General features: G+C 45.5%; 1 protein-coding gene across 3 annotated transcripts in view; it reads left to right on the forward strand.

Annotated features, from left to right (window-relative positions):
* LOC140424909 (LIM zinc-binding domain-containing Nebulette-like) overlaps positions 1 to 22,226 on the forward strand; it is a 524,814-nt gene that overhangs the window by 814 nt on the left and 501,774 nt on the right. For all 3 annotated transcript variants that reach the window (XM_072508537.1, XM_072508541.1, XM_072508543.1), the window contains exon 2: positions 75 to 169. In XM_072508537.1, the coding sequence (XP_072364638.1) occupies positions 75 to 169 (95 nt within the window). The remainder of the gene's footprint in view (positions 1 to 74; positions 170 to 22,226) is intronic.

The following is a 22,226-nucleotide window of genomic DNA, read 5'->3' on the forward strand; positions in this document are numbered from 1 at the left end:
GAGAATCATTTTGTCATATTATTGGATAACCCAGGTGAGCAAAAACTCAGATTTTCTTTTTTTTAAATTTGCAGTATTGGCACAAAGCATGTTTCCACTGCGAGATCTGCAGGATGACCCTAAATATGAAAACATATAAAGGATATGAAAAGAAACCCTACTGTAATGCGTGAGTAACGACGAGCCTTATCAATACAGTCCAACAAAAAGATCTTAACCTGTTGTATCGTCATTGTAATCTCTCGCAATAAGCATAGTTAACTAAGACAGTAATACTCTAGAAACAAGTTTAGTGGCCCTGCCCTAAGGTGTGGCAGCACGTTATTCAGCATTTATATTTGACTATTTACATACCTAAGCTATGTGAAAGATGCTGCCCTATTGTGAGGCAAATAGATTTTTCTACGATGACTTAGCCATCAAAAGTTTCAGCACCGTGACAGCTACATAAGCATACTGTGTTTAAACTTATAGTATTAAAACTGCATTCGTTCATGGTTATTTTTATTAGATCAAAACTCAGCAGAACATCTACAAAAATGTTATTTTTAAAGAGATATTAAAATTAAGAATGTGGCAAAATAACATTTTGTTTATCAGTTAAAGTAAAAAAAAAAACTACTAGATGCTACGTTCGAGTTGGAGGCATTAATGGAAATCAGGGGAAAACTCTGTTGGTTGGAGTCATACCTGGCACAAAGATTGCGTTGGTTGGAGGTCCATCATCTCAGCTCCAGGACATCACCGCAAGTGTTCCTCAGGGTAGTGTCCAAGGCCCAACCATCTTCAGCTGCTTTATCATTGACCTCCCTTCCATCATAAGGTCAAAAGTGGGTTCGCAGATGACTGCACAATGTTCTACATCATTTGCAATTCCTCAGATAATGAAGCAGTCAATGTTCAAATGCAGCAAGACCTGCTGGACAATATCCAGGCTTGGGCTGACAAGTGGCAAGTTACATTAGTGCCACACAAGTGTCAGACAATGACCATCTCCTACAAGAGATGATCTAACCATTGGCCCTTGACATTTAATGGCATTATTGCTGAATCCCCCACAATCAACATCCTGGAGGTTACCATTGATCAGAACCTGCACTGGACTAGACTTATTAATACTGTGGCTACCAGCACAAATCAAAGGCTAGGATTCCTACGGCAAGTAACTCATCTCCTGACCCCCCAAAGTCTGTCCACCATCTGCAAGGCGCAAGTCAGGAGTGTAATGGAATTCTCTCCACTTGCCTGGATGAGTGCAGCACCAACAACACTCAAGAAGCTGGACACCATCCAGAGCAAAGCAGCTCACCTGATTGCTTCCCCTGCCACAAACATTCAACTCCCCAACCACCAATGAACAGTGGCAGCTGTGTGTACCAGATGCATTGCAGGAACTTGCCAAGGTTCCTTAGGCAGCACCTTCCAAACCCACAACAGCTACCATCCAGAGCGACAAGCGCAGCTGATACCTGGGAACCCCACCACCCGGAGGGTCCCCTCCAAGTCACTCACCACACTAACTTGGAAATATACTGCCGTTCCTTCACTGTCGCTGTCAAAATCTTGGAACTCCCTAAAGTCACAGTGGGTGTACCTACACCTCAGGGACTGCAGCAGTTCAAGAAGGCAACTCACCACCACCTTCTGAAGGGCAACTAGGGATGGACAATAAATGATGGCCTAACCAGCGATGACCACATCCTGTAAATGATTAAAAAAAATAAAAAATTAACATCAGCATCATGGTTTGCACTCCTGAAACCAACACTGACATAACTTAAAATGTTAATAAGGGTCCTGTACCCCCCCTCCCCCCCCCCCCCCCCCCCCCCCCCCCCGGCGATTCTCCAACTCGGCGGGGGGTCGGAGAATCCCGCCCATGAAAACCAAATGATATGGTTGCAATGCACTTGAGGTTAATGACTATCTCTCTGCTGATATTAATTCAGTTCTCACACAGTGAATTTAATAACTCTTCCATACCACCTCTTTATTAAAGAGTTTAATAACTCTTTCATGCAGTGTCTTTGAACTGACTAGGGCCAATGGAACTTAAGGACTTTTGTGAATCAAGCATAGTGTTTGAATTTAAGCCTGTGGGTTTCTATTTGGATGGCCTTTATGGTATCAAAACTCAATACAGGTACCCAGTTCTTGAGTAAATTTAAGATTTTAAGAAAATTCTGTTGGATTTCTGAAAAGTTAAATTTTGTCCAAATATAAAGTATATTAGTCTATCAATATGTCCTTTAATCTACCCTTGTCCAACAGTGTCTTACCACCTAACAATGTGCAACAGTGACTCCATATTCTTCAAATTGTCCCACCTGGGTGGCATGTTGGCAGTGGTGGAGTGGTTAACACTGCTGCTCCACAGCACCAGGAACCCGGGTCATTCTGACCTTGGGTGACTGTGGAGTTTGCATGTTCTCCTGTGTCTGTGTGGGTTTCCTCCCGGGGTCCGGTTTCCTCCCGTAGTCCAAGGATGTGCAGGTTAGATGGATTAGCCATGCTAAATTACTCATTGGTGTCCAGGTTAGGTGGGGGTTACAAGGATAGGGGAGGGGAGTGGGCCCAGGTAGGATGCTCTTTCGGAGGATCGGTGCAGACTCGATAGGCCGAATGGCCTCCTTCTGCACTGGAGGAATTCTATTAGCAAACTCCCAAAAATGTGCTCGGTTACAATAATTTTGTGTCTCCTGTTCCTTGATTTTCTTGCAGAGTTACAAAATAAGAAGAACATTTTAACAATGAGTAACACCTCTACTCTGAACATTTAAGTCATCTTTGATGGATTTATGAGTATTTCAAAAAAACAAAACTATTTTTCCATCCTATGTTTCTGTTTACAGCATAGTTCGCTCCTAATGTGCCTGGTTGTTTGGAGACCTCTTATTGCATTTATTAACCCTGTCCCTGATTGAGAGTATTATTGTTGATTATAATGGTAATGGGTTTTTTAAACAGTTTATGCAGTTTGTAGCTGTGCTTTTTCAAAGTCCCCTTTTAGGTAATGGAGTGTACATTCATTGATTATTCTTAATTTATAATTCAATGTCAACTAATGGATTATTTTAAATTGTTAAAACTTCTTTTAAAAAGTTTGAAGTCTACTGAAAAGATTTTTAAATGGCTAAATTTTGCCCAACATGTTAATTTGTCATCATTTCAATTTATCAATGTTGGACCTGTGCCTCCTATTGTCACTCACTTGCAGAAACATGTACATTGGCATCCAAACTTCAGACTTGAACCACAAAATTGATTAAAAATCTGTTTTGGTGCATAATGACCACAGAACAAAACATAGATCAGAACATAAGAACATAAGAACTAGGAGCAGGAGTAGGCCATCTGGCCCCTCGAGCCTGCTCCACCATTCAATGAGATCATGGCTGATCTTTTGTGGACTCAGCTCCACTTTCCGGCCCGAACACCATAACCCTTAATCCCTTTATTCTTCAAAAACCTATCTATCTTTTTCTTAAAAACATTTAATGAAGGAGCCTCTACTGCTTCACTGGGCAAGGAATTCCATAGATTCACAACCCTTTGGGTGAAGAAGTTCCTCCTAAACTCAGTCCTAAATCTACTTCCCCTTATTTTGAGGCGATGCCCCCTAGTTCTGCTTTCACCCGCCAGTGGAAACAACCTGCCCGCATCTATCCTATCTATTCCCTTCATAATCTTATATGTTTCTATAAGATCCCCCCTCATCCTTCTAAATTCCAATGAGTACAGTCCCAGTCTACTCAACCTCTCTTCATAATCCAACCCCTTCAGCTCTGGGATTAACCTAGTGAATCTCCTCTGCACACCCTCCAGTGCCAGTACGTCCTTTCTCAAGTGAGGAGACCAAAACTGAACACAATACTCCAGGTGTGGCCTCACTAACACCATATACAATTGCAGCATAACCTCCCTAGTCTTAAACTCCATCCCTCTAGCAATGAAGGACAAAATTCCATTTGCCTTCTTAATCACCTGTTGCACCTGTAAACCAACTTTTTGCGACTCATGCGCTAGCACACCCAGGTCTCTCTGCACAGCAGCATGTTTTAATATTTTATCATTTAAATAATAATTCCTTTTGCTGTTATTCCTGCCAAAATGGATAATCTCACATTTGTCAACATTGTATTCCATCTGCCAGACCCTAGCCCATTCACTTAGCCTATCCAAATCCCTCTGCAGACTTCCAGTATTTCAAAAAGTATTTCCAGGTTTCAAAATGACAAAATAAACTAATAATGAAGCATTATATTGCATAAATGGAAATGGAAGTGAGAAATAGTCGGAGACAAAATACATTTGGTGGTGTAGCTTAAATATTTGCAGCTGAACAAAAGTCCAGTGCCTCCCATTTTATATCAATGCTGTAGGTAACCTACATGTTGCTGGTGTGTTTTGAACATTTGGCATGTGGTCACAATGAAGAAGTTAGATCTAAAATCATGCAAATTGTCCCACCAGTTCTGTCAATGTCAAGATATGCTCAAGTTTCATTGGAATATGACTAAATGAAAAATGGGCAAAAAAAGATACAACCCATTGCGGCCTACAGAAAGCATTAAACATGCACAATAGGGCAGCACGGTGGCACAGTGGTTAGCACAGTTGCTTCACAGCTCCATTTCGATTCCCGGCTTGGGTCACTGTCTGTGCGGAGTCTGCACGTTCTCCCCGTGTCTGTGTGGGTTTCCTCCGGGTGCTCCGGTTTCCTCCCACAGTCCAAAGATGTGCAGGTTAGGTGAATTGGCCATGATAAATTGCCCTTCGTGTCAAAAAAGGTTCGGTGGGGTTACTGCGTTACGGGGCTAGGGTGGAGGCGTGGGTTGGGGTGCTCTTTCCAAGAGCTGGTGCAGACTCGATGGGCCGAATGGCCTCCTTCTGCACTGTAAATTCTATGAAAATATATTTCCCTCTAAAATTAAAGATTCAATTCATTTCATCACCATTCATGAACATTGGGCATTGCATATCTAAAAGTGTGCGATAGGGCTAACATTTTATAATTTTAAGGGTGACTTAGTTGGAGAACAAAAAGACAGTGCATGTCTCAGTGAATGTAATTTAAAAAAAAAAGTTCAAATATTGTTGTAAAACACCAGAAAAAGTACTTGTTCCATTCCATGTTGAAAATCTGGTCATGAGATTCCAGCCAGTGATGCCACTTAGTTTGTTTTTGAATATGTTGAAGTTGAGCATATACCTGAATGGCTATTGAATTACAACAGTTTAAGGATGAATTATTTAACACAATTCACTTTGAATTCTTTCAGAGTCTGGAAAATATTAGTGCATTATTTAATATCTGTTACTTTGGCACATGGAGGTAAACTTTGAGATCATACATTTACGCAAAGTGGCACCTTGACAAATACATGAATAGGATGGGAATAGAGGGATACGGACCCCGGAAGTGTAGAAGATTTTAGTTTAGAAGGACAGCATGGTCAGCACAGGCTTGGGGGGCCGAAGGGCCTGTTCCTGTGCTGTACTTTTCTTTGTTCATTGTTCAGAAGAATTTAAGGAAGAGTAACCAAAGTGTTCTGAGTTATAGAGGAAATTGCAGCAACTAGATTTGAAGTGGGAGGGCAGACTCCCGAGGTAGATGAAACATATGATGCCAGTTTAATATATTCTGGTAGTCTAGAATTAAAGCAGTTGCAAGCAGTTTGCACAGCAGTCAATACAAATAGATCCTAAAGGGGTTGGTGTAAAATCCTGGACTGGATTCACTGTTTAAAAATGGCACAGAAGCTTTGTTTAAAAGCGTCTTTTTGAAAAAGTAGTTTGGATTTCAGAATGTAAACCACTATAGGAAAGCATAATCCAGAGAAGATTTTAAAGCGTGTTTTTGAGAGTGGAGTTTCAAAACTCACGTGACAATCATTTGGAGAAATCCACAGACACTAACTTGGGTTTAGAGCAGAGTGTGTATTTGACCACATTCATCTTGTGTTCTTAAAAAGGACTTTGTGTCAATGAGACCATTTGTAGATTAAGATGTATTTGGCAATCCATGTTAATCCTAAAACCTGTGTGTAATTGTTAAGCTAAGAGGAGAGTAAAGGCTTGTTGTGTCATCAATTTCTTTCATGTTTCATAAATGCTTTTTTTTTGTCAAAACTAATTAGCGATCCTCTGACTCTGTTCCTCCACCTTTTTGGAAAAATATAATAAAAGTCTTTTGAACCAGGGTTCCATTCTGGGATCGTTTAGTCCGGTTCTGACATGAACTGATATCATAACAGAAGAAACATTGGCATTTCAAATTTTAGAACCATGGAGGATGTAAAATTAGTGGACCAAGAAGTTGGTTATTGTTTCTACCTTTATCCTTTCTTCCTAAGTTTCCCTGTGGCACATATCTTGCAGAAGTCCTATTTTTGCCCCTATTTATCGGTCTGTTGCTTGTAAACAATATATCTCAAAAACTAATAGATGGATTTCAACAAAACTTGGTGCACAGATTGTGTATGGCCCAAGGATGAACAGATTAGTTTTTAGCGAAGCTGCAGATCTGGATCTTGAATTTGTTTAAAGGATCTGTTAACATTTGTAGAGTGAATTAACTTTTTGTTAAGAATGCTGTGTATCTCAGTTGCTGTCTGCGTAGTTTATGACTAACGTAGCCATATTTTTTTACCTCATTAGTGCAATCACGAAACAGAGCCAGTAATTCTAAAATATATCTGAGTCCCAAATTCATATCATGGGCGGGATTCTCCGTCTGTTCACAGCAGTGGGATGTTCCGGTCCTGCTACAGTGAATGAGAGATTTTCTGTCCTCGCTATCAGCGATAGAGGTGTTAATTCACAACGGAGAATAATGTCCCATTTATTTTTGTTGACTTTGAACAAGAACAAAGAACAAAGAAATGTACAGCACAGGAACAGGCCCTTCGGCCCTCCAAGCCCGTGCCGACCATGCTGCCCGACTAAACTACAAATTGAGACCTCAAATAACTATTTGATGAATCCATGGGCGCGATTCTCCGACCCCCCACTGGGTCGGAGAATCGCCGGGGGCTGGCGTGAATTTCGCCCCTGCCGTGTCCCGAATTCTCCGCTACCAGAAAATCGGCGGGGGCAGCACGCTGCGCCGGTCGGTGGGCACCCCCCGGCAATTCTGCGGCCCGCTATGGGCCAAAGTCCCGCCGCTGTCAACCCTCGCCAGCCGGCGTGGATTGAACCACTTACCTTACCGGCGGAAGCAGACCGGGCGGGCTCCGGGGTCCTGGGGGGGGCGCGGGGCGATCTGCTCCCGGGGGGTTACCCACAGTGGCCTGGTCCGCGATCGGGCCTGTGCCGTGGGGCACTCTTTTTTTCCCGCCTTCGCCATGGTCTTCACTATGGAGGAGGCGGAAGAGACCCCCTTCTCTGCGCGTGCGCGGGGATGCCGTGAGCGGCCGCTGATGCTCCCACCCATGCGTCGCCCGGCGAAGTCCTTTCGGCGCCGGCTGGCGTGGCGCCAAAGGCCTTTCCTGCCAGCCGGCGGGGCGGAAATCACTCCGGCGCAGGTCTAGCCCCTCAAGGTGCGGGCTTGGCCCCTAAAGGTGCAGAATTCCGCACCTTTGGGGCGGCCCGACGCCGGAGTGGTTCACGCCACTCCATTACGCCGGATTCCCCCGCCCCGCCGGGTAGGGGAGAATCCCGGCCCATGTTTCTGTCCTTAAATTGTACCGGTTGCCACTGGGAAAGTGCTTGGTGCTACAGTAGTTTTGAAGACTGTCTCAGTCAAAGCAACACCACAGAATAGGGTACTAAGAACAAATCGGGCAGGGACCTCTGCTCTTCTACCCCTTTCAAATTTTTACCACTTAGTCTATATGCCCTCTACCCGTTCATCAGGACACCTTTCTCGCCAGTCTGCTAACCTGCCTGATACCTTGGGCGAGATTCTCCACTCCCGCGCCGGTTGGGAGAATCGCCTGGGCCGCCAAAATGTCCCGCGACGCCGGTCCGACGCCCTCCCGCGATTCTCCCAAGCGGCGGGAACGGCCCGGTCGAGTTCCGCGGGCCGCAGGCCGGAGAATCGCCTGAGACACCCAAAATGGCGATTCTCCAGCACCCCCGCTATTCTCAGGCCTGGATGGGCCGAGCGGCCAGGCCAAAACGGCGGGTTCCCCCCGGCGCCGTCCACACCTGGTTGCTGCCGTTGGGAACGCTGGGGGTGGGGGACGTGGGTGGGTGGGGGGTGGGGGACGTGGGTGGGGGTGTGGGGGAGGTGGGTGGGTGGGGTGGGGTGGGGTGGGGGGGGGGATCCAGCACCGGGGGGTACCTCAAATTGGGCCAGCACCGGGGGGTACCTCAAATTGGGGATGGCCCTCGATCGTGCCCACCGATCATCGGGCCGTCCTCGCTGAAGGAAGACCTCCTTCCTTCCGCGGCCCCGCAAGATCCGTCCGCCATCTTCTTGCGGGGCAGAATCGGAGAGGACGGCAACCACGCATGCGCGGGTTATGCCAGTTATGCGGCGCCGGCCGCGTCATGTATGCGGCGCCACCTTTACGCGGCGACAAGGCCTGCTGCATGTAGATGACGTGGCCCCGCTCCTAGCCCATTATCGGGCCCTGAATCGGTCGGGATAGGGGCCGTTCACGACGGCGTTCACGACGGCGTGGGTACTTCGGCGCGGGAGTGGAGAATCCCGCCCATAAAATCAGAAAAGAGAGGCATGTCCATTTATACACACAGGAACTGCAGTTTAGAGACATAGAGGTCTATAGCACCAAAACCACCCTTTGGCCCATCGTGTCTGCGTTGGTCAAAAACAACCACAACCACCTATCCTTCTCGAAAAAATAAATTTAGAGTATCCAATTCTTTTTTTTTGGCCAGCTCACCTACAAGACACATTTTTGAGTTGTGGAGGTGAGACCCACCCAGACACGGGGAGAATGTGCAAACTCCACACGGACCGTGACCTGGGGCCAGGATTGAATGCGGTCCTTGGTGCCAGGATTGAATGCGGTCCTTGGTGCCGTGAAGCAGCAGTGTTAACCACTGCGTCACTGTGCTGCCCACCAACTAAGTATTCCAATCCCATTTTCTAGCACGTGGCCCATAGCCTTGTATGCCTTGGCATAGCAGGTGCACATCTAAATACTTCTTAAATGTTATGAGGGTCCCTGCCTCCACCACCCTTACAGGCAGTGAGTGCCAGACTCCCACCATGATCTGGGTGAAAACGTTTTTCCTCACCTCCCCTCTCAACCTCCTGCGCCTTACCTTATATCTATGCCCCCTGGTCCTTGATCCCTCCATCAAGTGGAAAAGTTTCTTCCTGTCTACCCTTATCCATGCCCCTCATATTATGACCTCTTTCCGTTTCCTTTGCTCCAAGAAAAACAATTCCAATCCATCCAGCCTCTCTTCATAGCTAAAACTCCCCAGTCTAGGCAATATCCTGGTAAATCTCCTCTTCTCCCTTTCCAGTGCTATCTCATCCCTCCTATAATGTGGATTCCAGAACGGCACACAATATTCCAGCTGTGGTCTAACCAATGTTTTATACAGTTCCAGCAAAACCTCCCTGCTTTTAAACCATAGCCTCGGCTAATAAATGCAAGTATAGCATATGTTTCCTAACCACTGTATCTACCTGTCCTGCTGCCTTAAGGCACCAGTGTGCTTGCTCGGTTCCTCTGATCCATGGTGCTTTCCAGGGTGTTGCCATTTATCATGTATTCCCCTGCTTGCTTGGTTTGTCCTGCCCATGTGTATCACCTCACACTTAATCCGATTGAATTCCACTTTCTACTGATAAGCCCATCTGACCAGCCCATCTATATCCTCCTGTAATCTAAGGCTATCCTCGCCACTTTTTACCACCCCAATGTTTCTATTATCCACAAACTTATTGATCAGCCCTCCTACATTCATGTAAAACATTTATATAAACCACAAGCAGCAAGGGCACCAACACTGATCCCCCATGGGACCTCATTGTTCTCAGGCTTCCAGTCAGAAACATCCCTCAACCATCACCCTCTGCTTCCTCTCTGCCACTCATCCAGTTCTGGATCCAATTTGCCAAATTTTCTTTGATCCCATGGGCTCTTACCTTTGCTATCATTCTCCCACGTGGGACCTTAGCAAAAGCCTTGCTGAAGTCCACAACAAATGCATTCCCCTTATCTACACACCTGGTCACCCAAGTTGGTCAGAAATGACCTCCCCTTAACAAAACTATGCTGACTGTTCTTGATTAATCTCTGCCTCTTCAAATGCAGATTAATTCGGCCTCTCCGAATTGCTTCCAATAGTTTCCCTACCACTGAGGCTAGACTGACTAGCCTGTAGGTTTCTGGTTTATCCCTTCCTCCCTTCTTGAATAAAGGTACCACTTTGGATTTCCTTCTGTCCTTCGGCATGGGTGGCATGGAAGCACAGTGGTTAGCACAGTTGCTTAATAGCGGCAGGGGCCCGGGATTGATTCCCGGCTTGGGGCCTGCACATTCTCCCCAAGTCTGCGTGGGTTTCCTCTGGGTGCTCCGGTTTCCTCCCACAAGTCCCAAAAGACATGCTTGTTAGGTGAATTGGACATTCGGAATTCTCCCTCAGTGTACCCGAACAGGCATCTACTCGGGGATTTTCACTGTAACTTCAGTGCAGTATAATGTAAGTCTACTTGTGACACTAATAAAGATTATTATTACCTCTCCTGTGACCAGAGAGGAATTGAAAATTATTGCCAGCGCCCTTGCTATTTCAACCCTTTCTCACTCAACAGCCTGGGTAGCATTTCATCTCGCCTTGGTGATTTGTCTACTTTTAAGTATGATAGACCACTCAGAACCTCCTCTCTGTCTATATTAATTTAATTAATTTTATAACAGTCGTTCTCCCTGATTTTTATACCCACACCGGCCCTTTCACTTTATGCCTCTTCAGTTTGAAAATTATCTATTAACATACTCTGATAAGTCATTCACCAGCTTCCTATTTCAGGATGTCATACTCCCTTAAGCATTGTACTTTAACAGCACCAATAAGCCTCCTATGTGGCATCTTATCAAGTTCCTATTGAAGTTCTATTTACACAACATTCATTCTGTTTCCTTTATCAATAAACTTTTATTTTCTCAATTACATTTTTCAGGCATGACTTGCCTTTAAAAATGTGTACTAGCTGTGGCTAATTAGTCAAAGCCTTTCTCGGCAATTATTATGTTTGTCTTGTATTATAGTCTCGAAGTTTGTTGATGTTAGGCTGACAGGTCCATATTTACTTGGCCTACGCCTTTCCAACAGATGTTCTGTTGGAAATCTTCCAATCCTCTGGCTCAACTTCCATTTTCAATCAAGTATGTTTGAAAGATTGTGGTCAAGGCCTCTGCATTTTTCTTCCATTTTCCTCAGTATTCTAGTGTGCATGTCATCGGGGGCCAAAGACTTTTCCAATTTGGATGGTCATATATTTTTCAGTGCTAATTCCTTCCGTAACTGATCCCCTGCCTCCCCTTGTCCCCTTTCATTCTCACTCCCATACTCTTCTTGAAAAACTGGGGTGAAGTATCTATCCTTTTTCACTTTGTGTGAACCTTTCACTTTAACTTCTCTAACTCTTTGTAAAATCTATTACGTTACCTGCCAGTGTTTCATCACTCCCTAAAACAAAAGCATCGAAACTGCTGAGACTGGAATTCTGAAATAAAAAAAGGAAATGCTAGAAATACTTAACACGGCAGATATCATCTCTGGAGCGAGAAAGCGAGTTATAGGATGATTCTTGCCAAGTACTTGAAGCTCTGAAGACCTCTTGAGTGGTCAAGATGATTCTCGAGCTGAAACATTGGTTTAGCCCGGGCCTGGTGTACGATGCCGTGGGAATTCAGAAGCGTGGTAACCAGTTGATTGCCACTTAAAATGCGGAAGAATGTTAATTAAAGAGGCTGCACTGCATTTTGGTAGCTACCACTTCAACTAATTCCCCTTCCTAAGAGAAACCAGCTATCTTGGAATAAACAAGGCGTTGATTTTAATTTCAAGCCATTTATTATTCAAGGGTTGCTCAACATTCCATGATCATTGCTGTTGTTGGAGTTGTGAAGAGGATCTCTGAAACGCCTTGGAAGGCTTTCTGGGACACTTTGTCAACAATTCACTCAGCCAATGCTTATTTCAGAAATTCTCTGAGGACTTCACCAAAAAGGAATAAATGGAGTCACCAAGAGAAAGGGAGTTCTTGACGACAGCTTTATAGCCAGGGGTCCACCTTGGTTTGAACCAGAAATGAAAGGAGCAGCGCCAAGCTGCTGCAGGCGAGAGGGACAGGAAGCTGAGATAGTACCCTTCTCTCCTTGGGGGTACAGGACATAGATACATAGATACATATAAGATAGAAGCAGGAGGAGGCCTTTTGGCCCTTCGAGCCTGCTCTGCCATTCATCACGATCATGGCTGATCATCCAACTCAATAGCCTAATCCTGCTTTCTCCCCATAGCCTTTGTTCCCATTCTCCCCAAGTGCTATATCTTGCCACTTCTTGAATATATTCAATGTTTTAACATCAACTACTTTCTGTGGTAATGGATTCCACAGGCTCACCACTCTTTGGGTGAAGAAATATCTCCTTATATCTGTCCGAAATGATTTACCCTGAATCCTCAGACTGTGACCCCTGGTTCTGGACACACCCATCATTGGTAACATCTTCCCTGCATCTACCCTGTCTAGTCCCGTTAAAATTTTATAAGTCTCTATGAGATCCCCCTCATTCTTCTGAACTCCAGCGAGAACAATCCCAACCTAGTCAATCTCTCCTCATATGACAGTCCTGCCTTCCCTAGAATCAGTCTGGTAAACCTTCGCTGCACTCCCTCGAGAGCAAGAACATCCTTCCTCCGAGAAGGAGACCAAAACTGCACACAATACTCCAGGTGTGGCCTCACCAAAGCCCTGTATAATTGCAGCAACACATCCCTGCTTCTATACTCGAAACCTCTCGCAATGGAGGCCAACATACCATTAGCCTTCTTTACCGCCTGCTGCACCTGCATGCTTACCTTCAGCGAATGGTGCACAAGGACACCCAGGTCCTGCTGCACACACCCCTCTCCCTATTTACAACCATTCAGGTAGTAATCTGCCTTCCTGCTTTTGCTTCCAAAGTGAATAACCTCACACTTATCCAAATTATACTGCATCTGTCATTGATTTGCCCACTTGCCCAACCTGTCCAGATCATGCTGCAGGATCCCTGCATCTTTGTCACAGTTCACCCACCCAACTTGGTATCATCTGCAAACTTTGAGTTGTTACATTGTGTTCCCTCATCCAAATCATGAATATATATTATGAATAGCTGGGGTCTCAGCACTGATCCCTGTGATACCCCACAAGTTACTGCCTGCCAATTTGAAAAGGACCCATTAATCCCTACTCTTTCTTTCCTCTCTGCCAACCAGTTTTCTATCCACCTCAATACATTTCCCACAATTCCATGTGCTTTAATTTTGCACAATAATCTCTCATGCGGGACTTTGTCAAACGCCTTCTGAAAGTCCAAATATACCACATCGACTGGCTCCCCCTTGTCAACTGTACTGATTACGTCTTCAAAGAATTCCAACAGATTTGTCAAGCATGATTTTCCCTTCATAAATCAATGCTGACTCCGACTGATCCTGCCACTGCTTTCTAAATGTTTCGCTATAAAGTCCTTGATAATGGATTCAAGCATTTTCAAGCGATGTTAGGCTTACTGGTCTATAATTCCCTGCTTTCTCTCTACCTCCCTTTTTGATTATTGGTGTGATGTGAGCTACCCTCCAATCTGCAGGGACAGTTCCAGAGTCTATAGAATCCTGGAAGATGACCACCAATGCATCCACTATTTACAGAGCCGCCACCTTAAGCACTCTGGGATGCAGATTCTCAGGCCCTGGGGATTTATCCACCTTCAATCCCATCAATTTTCCCAGCACCATTTCTCTACTAATGTTGATCTCCCTCAGTTCTTCCCACTCATTCTTCCCCCATAGACCTTCTCCACCAGGGCTTCCAGTGCCACATCACGGAGCCTGTGCACCCTTTCCCTTGGTCCTCGAGTCACCCTGCAAGGCGCTGCTGTGTGCCAGCTAGAGAAATCCACAATTACAGTGGAAGTAGTTGTGAGGAGCCCACATATGCTGCTCCACAAAACCTTGCATCTAATTAGCACTGCAGATTTCTGGTTTAGCACCTCTTGGTCGATTCAAATTATGGTGATAAACAATTGGGGCCAAAATTGTTTGCTAAATTCAGAATTTTAAACAGCTCAGCATTGCAACTATTTTGGGCCTGTTTTTACCCTTTGATCAAAGTAACTCCCTTGAAATTTTAGACATTGCCAGATGGTATGATTCTGTGATTCTGAATATGTCAGGCTGTTGCTTGAATAGTCTATGGGGCTGCTCTCCCAATTCTCCAAATGTTAGTCAGGAGAACGTTGCAGGATTTGCTTGGCTGGTTATGCCTTCTGCATGTTCGAATCTGATGTTCGGTTTGAAGCCAAGTGGGTCTGCCTAGTTCAATTCTTATTGTACATTTTTTGCAGTGGTTTCATACAAAAGCTTGCTAGGCAGTTTCAGAAGGCAGTTAAGAGTCAACCATGTTGCGCTGTCTGGAGCCACATTTTGGCCAGACATGGTAAGGACGACAGGCTTCCTTCCCTAAAGGACATTAGTCAACCAGATGGCCCTTTTGAACAATCCAATAGCTTCAGGCTCACCATTATTAATATCTTTTATTCTAAATTTATTTTAACTGAATTCAAATTCGCAAACTGCCATGGTGGATTGTGAACATGTATCTTCAGATTAATAGTCCAGATCGCAACAGTTACTACAACAAAAACAAAATACTGCTGCTCTGGCAATCTGAAATAAATCAGAAAGTGCTTGAAAAAGTTCAGTCTGGCAGCATTTGTAGAGAGGGCAACAGAATTGATATTTTGAGTCTAATATGTCGACTTTGGAACTGAAGGGAAGTATACATGTTTCATACTGTTGAAAGAGGGAGAAGTAGAAAACAGGGAATATCTAAAATAGGGCAGAGAGCCAGAGAGATTAAATAACAATGATGCCATGGAACAAGAGGCAAAGGGGGTGGTAATGGTCATAGTAAAGAAACAGAGCATTGCTTCAGATTAGGTATTAATGGCAGAATGATGAAAAGCTCTGTCTGAAAGCAAAAGCGTGAAATCAAGATATCGATAGAGCCTTGGGCAAAAAGAAAAACAAGACGAAGGACAGAGTTCATGGTCTGCAGTTCTTGAACTCGATGTTGAGTCCTTCTTACTAATCCAGTAACATACCCACTATGCCGCTGTACCCTATTTTAAAATTTTATTTTGCTATATCATCATTGAATCATAAAATCCCTAAAGTGCAGAAGGAGGCCATTCGACCCATCAAATCTGCACTGACCCTCTGAAAGAGTATTCCCCCATATCTCCATAACTGCACCTAACCAGCACATCTTTGGACTGTGGGAAGAAACCGGAGCACCAGGAGGAAACCAATACGGACACGGGGAGAATGTGCAAACTCCACATACACAGTCACCCAAGGCCGGAATTGAACCCAGGTCCCTGGCACTGTGAGGCAGCAGTGCTAGCCACCTAGCCAGTCTTGATCTCATTGAAGTTGGCCTTTTTTAGCCATTGTTCTCTCTTGCTTTATCTTTCATATCCAACCTAACTATATATTATGGTCTTTGTTTTCAGGGTGTTTGTTTATTCTTGTATTGTTTATTTGTGCTGCTTCATTTCAGCAATGTCTCTGTTTGGACTAACCGCATGAAAGGTTTAGAAATAGTGTTGGATACATTGGTGCTAATGTACATGTTGTAACCAATCTCTTTAAAGCTTAAACTTGTGGAAGCAGGGTCAAAATTGCTGAAGAAATTAATTTGCTGATTTACTTTTGAAGGTCCGCCGGTTCCTATTTTCAAGCAGACATTGATTTAGGTGGGCAGCACTTCCATCCAAAATAAGCAGGGGCTTTATTGAAGCATGAAAATAGGCTTAAGTGACCTCGACAAGAATCCCGTATGTTGCAACTGTCAGCCTCAGCTCTGACCACTGGTGTGAGATGAGAACTGGCCATTTCCAGTGGTATCCAAATGTTGGAAAGTTTTGGGAGATGGTTTCCTTGTACTTCATTGTTTTGTTTGGCCACTTAACGATTTCAAAGTGCTTGGCATGGCTACAAAACAATCTTAACTATTGAGTGTTTTGGGCTGTAGTTTTGTTTCTAGATGATCTCACTCTGGCTAGAGGAGGGGGAGAAGAACCAGCAAGGGGAGAGCAAACAGCAGTTTGTGCAGGTACACCAAGTATAAGCTTTGTTAATATGGCAACGCACTGTAGTTCTCTGAAGAGCTGTGCAGACGGAGGCTGTGCTTCTCGCGGGAGGCTGTCATAGAGTGGTGTTGCCATCTGCATCAGAACCTGCAACCAACTGTCACAGCTATCATAGCATTGCGTCTTGCAGTCAAGGTCACTGCAGCTTATTCAATGTAAATGAGTTCCAACTAAAGAAATTGATTTGGGCCTTCCACTAACCTTATCTGGCAGGGAGAGTAGACATCCTGCCCGCTGCCTGACTGATGTACATCCACTGTAAAAAAATTTCCCCATTGTAAAAATATTTATCTTGGTTGCTTAAATTACTCTTAACCGAGTGTATTCTTAGTAAATAAAGTTATCCATTATTATAGCTGTCTTGCTACTGCATTTTTGTAATTTGTCGACATGCTTCATCCCTCCTGCTCCTTTGAGGTCTATAATGTGCTTCCAATAGAGAAAAAGATCCGTAATTTCCCTTAACATTACGAGGTAGCCTCAGCTTTGCATTGCCTCCAGTCATCTCAGTGATCTAGTAAAATAATGCAATATTTGATTAACTTATTCTTTGTTTCCTACTTTGTTCTTCCTGAACATTTTGTAACCAGGAATAGTTACTGCTCCTCTTGCCTTAACCTAAATCATGACTTTGTTGCTGCTATAGCAAATTGTACCTTTTGTTACCAATATTCCCCTTCTACTTTGTGCATTTACACACACAGAAATCAAACCTGATTCTTGTATGTCCTAATTTATTCATTCAAAATACAATTTGTTTCGCTGCAGCTAACATTTCTAATGCCTGAAATAAGATTTTAACATGAAATAAGTAAGACAAAAATACAAACCGAAAACAATAATATATGCATCCAAAGCACTATTAAAAGACCCAGAATTCACCATATGATAAAATAAAGTTTGACTTATTTGTCATTGTAAATCAGTGGCCGTGATATTTTGTGCATTACATGGCATAACATATTTACCATTATAAAGCTGCATATTCCTGTTGGTGTAAGCTTAACTCAATGGTAGAACCTTTTGGTTCAGAAGATTGAGTAGTTCAGTCCTATTCCAAGATTCATGCCTCTAATCTAGGTAGATGCTTCTCTTCAACATACACGCTGAAGTACTTTGTTAGCTGTCCAAAACTTGGTATCCTGTGAAATGGGAGGCACTAAACAAATGGAAGTTCCTTCCATTCATTCTTGCTACCTTCAGTGATCTATGTTTCCTTCTTTTAATTGTTTGTTTCCTTTCCACCCTCCTGCCTTTCCCCATTAACTGTTCTGGGAGATTTGAGCGTATCTATTATATGATAAATTCAGTAGGTCGGATGCACATTTCATGAAAAGGTCAGAAGTACCTGTTAGTATTGTAGGTATCATTTTGTTAGGTTTTCAATGTCAAATGCATCACACGTTCTTGTAGGCTGTGTTGCACATGTAGTCCAAAATAAAATTGATAAATAAAGTTTATAAACATCCTTGTTCTGATTGAAGCTGCAGGCAAAAATGCTAAGAGCTTTCAATTCTTTTTTCTCTGACCGCAGTGATTCGGTGTTTATAAACATTACAGCTAGGATCAATGGGAGGTACTTCAGGTGCATTCAAGTGTGAAGGGAAAGATAAATACACAAAACTCCTGCCTGCTGTGTATAAACCATTAAGCTGTCAATCAAAGGCTAGTTAAAGGTACTGGACCATGAAATTGAATGAGTACAAAGCATTTCAAAGGCTATCAGGGGATTTAAAAGGTTTTGAAGGGTTGTGAGGTTCAAGGAAGGCTCAGATTTCAAAAGCTTCTGTGTTAAAAGCATGGGGCTTAATGAACAGATATGGAGAAAGGGAAAATACTTGAGGCGTCCTGGCTTGTAACTTTAGAACAGTTCAAAGTGAGCAGGCCATTTCAAAGTTTTCACAGTACACAGACAAGGATGAAGATTTTGATATGCGATGACCATGACCTTCAGGTTGCCCAGGGGAAGTCCAGCCACAGGACCCCCAATCCATGGGAGGATCCCAAGGTCAATCCCTAGGACTGTTGGGGGACCCTTTCTTTGCAGCATGGCAGTGGCAGAGGGGCACATTGGCAATGCACTTATTTCATTGACCCCCCCCCCCCCCCACCCCCCCACTCGGGGCCAGGCCAGGGTGTCAGTGCTAGGGAGCAATACACTGTTGGAAATGCTAAAGAGCAGGGCCTGAAGGGGGTGGTTGAGCGGGGATGGCTGAGTCTGGGAGGGGGATGGCTGAGTGGGGAGGGGGGGGGGCTGGATCGCCCTCATGTGTGCATGGTGGATGGGGAGCATGCCCCCTTTGCTTAAGTGTTGTGTACTCCGCTTGTCAGCAAGAGGTCACCATTTCTGTTGGGGGAGGAGGGGCCTGTCTCTGGGATTGGGGCACCCATTAAACATTGCGCCCCAAAATCGGTAGCTGCAGGCTGGCCGGTGTGCTAGCTGCTGTGCATATTTTAGCATGCTAAAGGTGAGGGTATCCCACCTCCGCAACGCTTCTAGCACCAGCGGGAACCACTCCAGTTTTCCCACTGGCAGGAGCTCTTAGTCTTGAGATTTGCCCTCCCTGTCTCTGATGACAGTGATATAAGTCCAACCAAGCTGGATTCACTTGTTGGCCCTGGTTTAAAAAACTGTACACTCTGGCAATGTATTGCTGATATTATAGAGCAGCAGGATCACCATTGTCTTGGAAATTAATTTCATTCACTTACATTTTGTGAGATACATTTTCATATTTTGTGAGATATGTTTTCAGAAGTTGGAAAAATCTGGGATCAAACTTGACTTGTTTCAAATGAAAACCCATTCATTTTTAGTCTCTTAAGAAAGCAGTTCTTGCAATTAAATTGTAAAATATGTGGGAACTTCAAAAACGATTCAATCAGAAGCTCACTTTTACCAACTGGCCGACCTTCGCGACTCATGCCAGCCGACTGTCGCACATACCATTTTCACTTACCTTTAATGCAACAGGTGAGCCTGCTTGGTCCTCATGAATTTTCACTTGCCTATAATGCAACAGGTGAGCCTGCTTGGTCTTCATGATCGCACACCAATCAGGTTCACAAGAGAAGAAGGCAATGCGCATATCAGGTGCAGAATTCAGCCGTTTTCTATGTGCTGTCTTCATCTTTGTGAGGACAGAAAATCCAACCTCGCACTTGTAGGTCGTTGTGAAGGGTAATAGCAACAAAATGTTTGTTTTACACTGGATACTCTTCGGAGATGCTACTCCAGAATGCTGACAGCCTCATGGATTTGTGGCATGTTCTTTTATTAGTAAACAATTTTATTGAGGTATTTTTTGGCATTGTAAACAGTTACAGATTACAGAAATATGCAAACATCAACAGAAAACCAACATTTCAACCAACCCATAATGCACATACCCGCTCCTCTCCCACCTACACTTCCCGCCTGTTTATCCCTCCTACTCTGCCCTAATTCTCCCCCCCCCCCCCCACTCCCACTGCTGACGCTCACTCTCCCGCGAAGAAGTCGATGAATGGTTGCCACCTTCGGGTGAACCCCAATACAGATCCCCTCAAGGCGAACTTGACATGTCCGAAAGCCACAGTTCGGTCTTTGGGGGTTTTGAGTCCCTCCATGCTGTCGGGCTATCAGGAAAGTAAAGGCCAGAACATTGGCCTCTTTCTCCCCCTGGACTCCCAGGTCCTCCGAAACCCCGAAAACCTCTGGACTCATCACCGCCCTTGTTCTCAGCACCCGGGACATGACATCTGCAAATCCCTCCCAGTACCCCCTAAGCTTAGGGCATGCCTAAAACGTGGACGTGGTTCGCTGGTCCTCACGCGCATCTAGCGCACTTGTCCTCTACCCCAAAGAATTTGCTCATCCGAGCCACAATCATGTGAGCCCGGTGAACGACTTTAAACTGAATCAGGCCGAGCTTGGCACACGTTGCGTTTGAGTTTACCCTACTCGGGGCTTCCGCCCATACCTCATCCTCCATCTCCCCACCGAGTTCCTCCTCCCATTTGAGTTTCAGCTCCTCCTTCTGCGACTCTTTCCCCTTCATGAGCACCTTGAAAATATCCAAGACTCTACCCTCTCCTCCTTCTCCTCCAGAGACTATTCTGTCCTGAATCCCTATTGGCAGGAAGCATGGGAAGGATGGGACCTATCTGCGTACAAAGTCCCGCACCTGTAAGTACCTAAAGTCATTTCCTCTTTCCAGCCCAGCTTTCTCCTCCAAATCCCTCAAACTCGCAAAGTTGCGCTCCAGGAACATATCGCCCACCCTCCTCACCCCCGCCATGTTCGAAACCCTCCATCCATGTTCCTGGGGGTGAATCGATGGTTATCACAAATTGGAGCCCAGACCGACGCTCCCACCTCCCCTGCATGCTTTCTCCACTGGCCCCAAATCCGCAGGGCCGCCCCCACTACCGGGCTGGTGGAGTACCTGGCCGGCGCAAGCGGTAGGGGAGCCATGACCAGGGCTGCCAAACTGGTGCCCCTGCACGAAGCCGCCTCCACCCGCTCCCAGATAGACCCCGTCCCCACCATCCACTTCCTTATCATGGCTATGTTAGCCGCCCAGTAGTAGTTGATCAGACTCGGCAATGCCAGTCCCCCCTCGCTGTGGCTCCTTTCAAGCATCGCCTTCCTCACCTGCGGGGATTTTCCCACCCAGACAAAGCTCATGATAATTTTGCCGGTCCTTTTGAAGAAGGACCGTGGGATAAAGATCGGGAGGCACTGGAAGATGAACAGGAATCTAGGGAGGATTGTCATCTTTACTGTCTGCACCCTCCCCGCAAGTGACAGCGGGAGTGCATCCCATCTCCGAAACTCCCTCTTCATTTGTTCCACCACTCTAGACAAATTTAACTTATGTAACCTGCCCCAGTCTCGTGCCACCTGTATCCCCAAGTACCGGAAACGTTCCCCCCCCCCCCCCAGTCATTCCCTTCCACCCCTTTGCAGCTCTCAGTGCAATCGCCAACGGTTCTATGGCCAGTGCGAACAGCAATGGGGAGAGTGGGCATCCCTGTCTGGTCCCGCGATGTAGCCTGAAATAATCTAACATCCTGTTCGTCCTTACACTAGCTTTTGGGGCCTGGGACAATAGTCTGACCCCGACTGCATGGCCTTTAGGCCCCCAGTACCTCCTCCGCTCTAATCGGGGCCCCCAGCCCGTCCACTAGTCCCCTACCTACTTTTGGGAAGGTTAGTCCATCCAGGAACCGTTTCATCTCCTCCGGCTCCTCCGGGGATTCTGAAGTAGAGCTTACTATAAAAGTCCCGAAACAACTTATTCAGTCCTGACGGGTCCTCCACTCTGCTCCCCTCCCCGTCCCCCACCCTACTTATTTCCGTGGCCGCCTCCCTCTTCCTGAGTTGCTGCGCTAGCAATCTGCGGGCCTTCTCCCCATGCTCATACACCACACTCGTTGCCTTCCTAAGCTGTTCCATGGCTCTACTCGTGGATAGCACTCCCAGTTCCGCCTACAGTTTCCCTCTCTCCCTGAGTAGGTCCTCCCCCGGGGACCCCGCATGCTCCTCGTCTATCCGGTGAATCTCCTTAACCAATCAATCCGTTTCTGCTCTGTCTGCCCTATCCCTGTGAGCCCGAATTGAGGTCAGTTCCCCCCTCACTACTGCCTTCAGCGCCTCCCACAGGGTCGCTGCTGAAACCTCCCCCGTATCGTTCACCTGCAAGTAATTTTGCATACACTTCCGCAGTCTCTCACATATCCCCTCCTCCGACAACAGTCCTATGTCTAACCTCCATTGCGGGCGTTGGTAATTCGCCCCACCGACCTGCAGGTCCACCCAATGCGGGGCATGGTCCGAGATAGTGATTGCCGAGTATTCCGTATTCTTTACCTCCCCTACACAGT

This window comes from Scyliorhinus torazame, chromosome 6 (assembly GCF_047496885.1).
Source record: "Scyliorhinus torazame isolate Kashiwa2021f chromosome 6, sScyTor2.1, whole genome shotgun sequence".
NCBI classification, from domain to species: domain Eukaryota; kingdom Metazoa; phylum Chordata; class Chondrichthyes; order Carcharhiniformes; family Scyliorhinidae; genus Scyliorhinus; species Scyliorhinus torazame.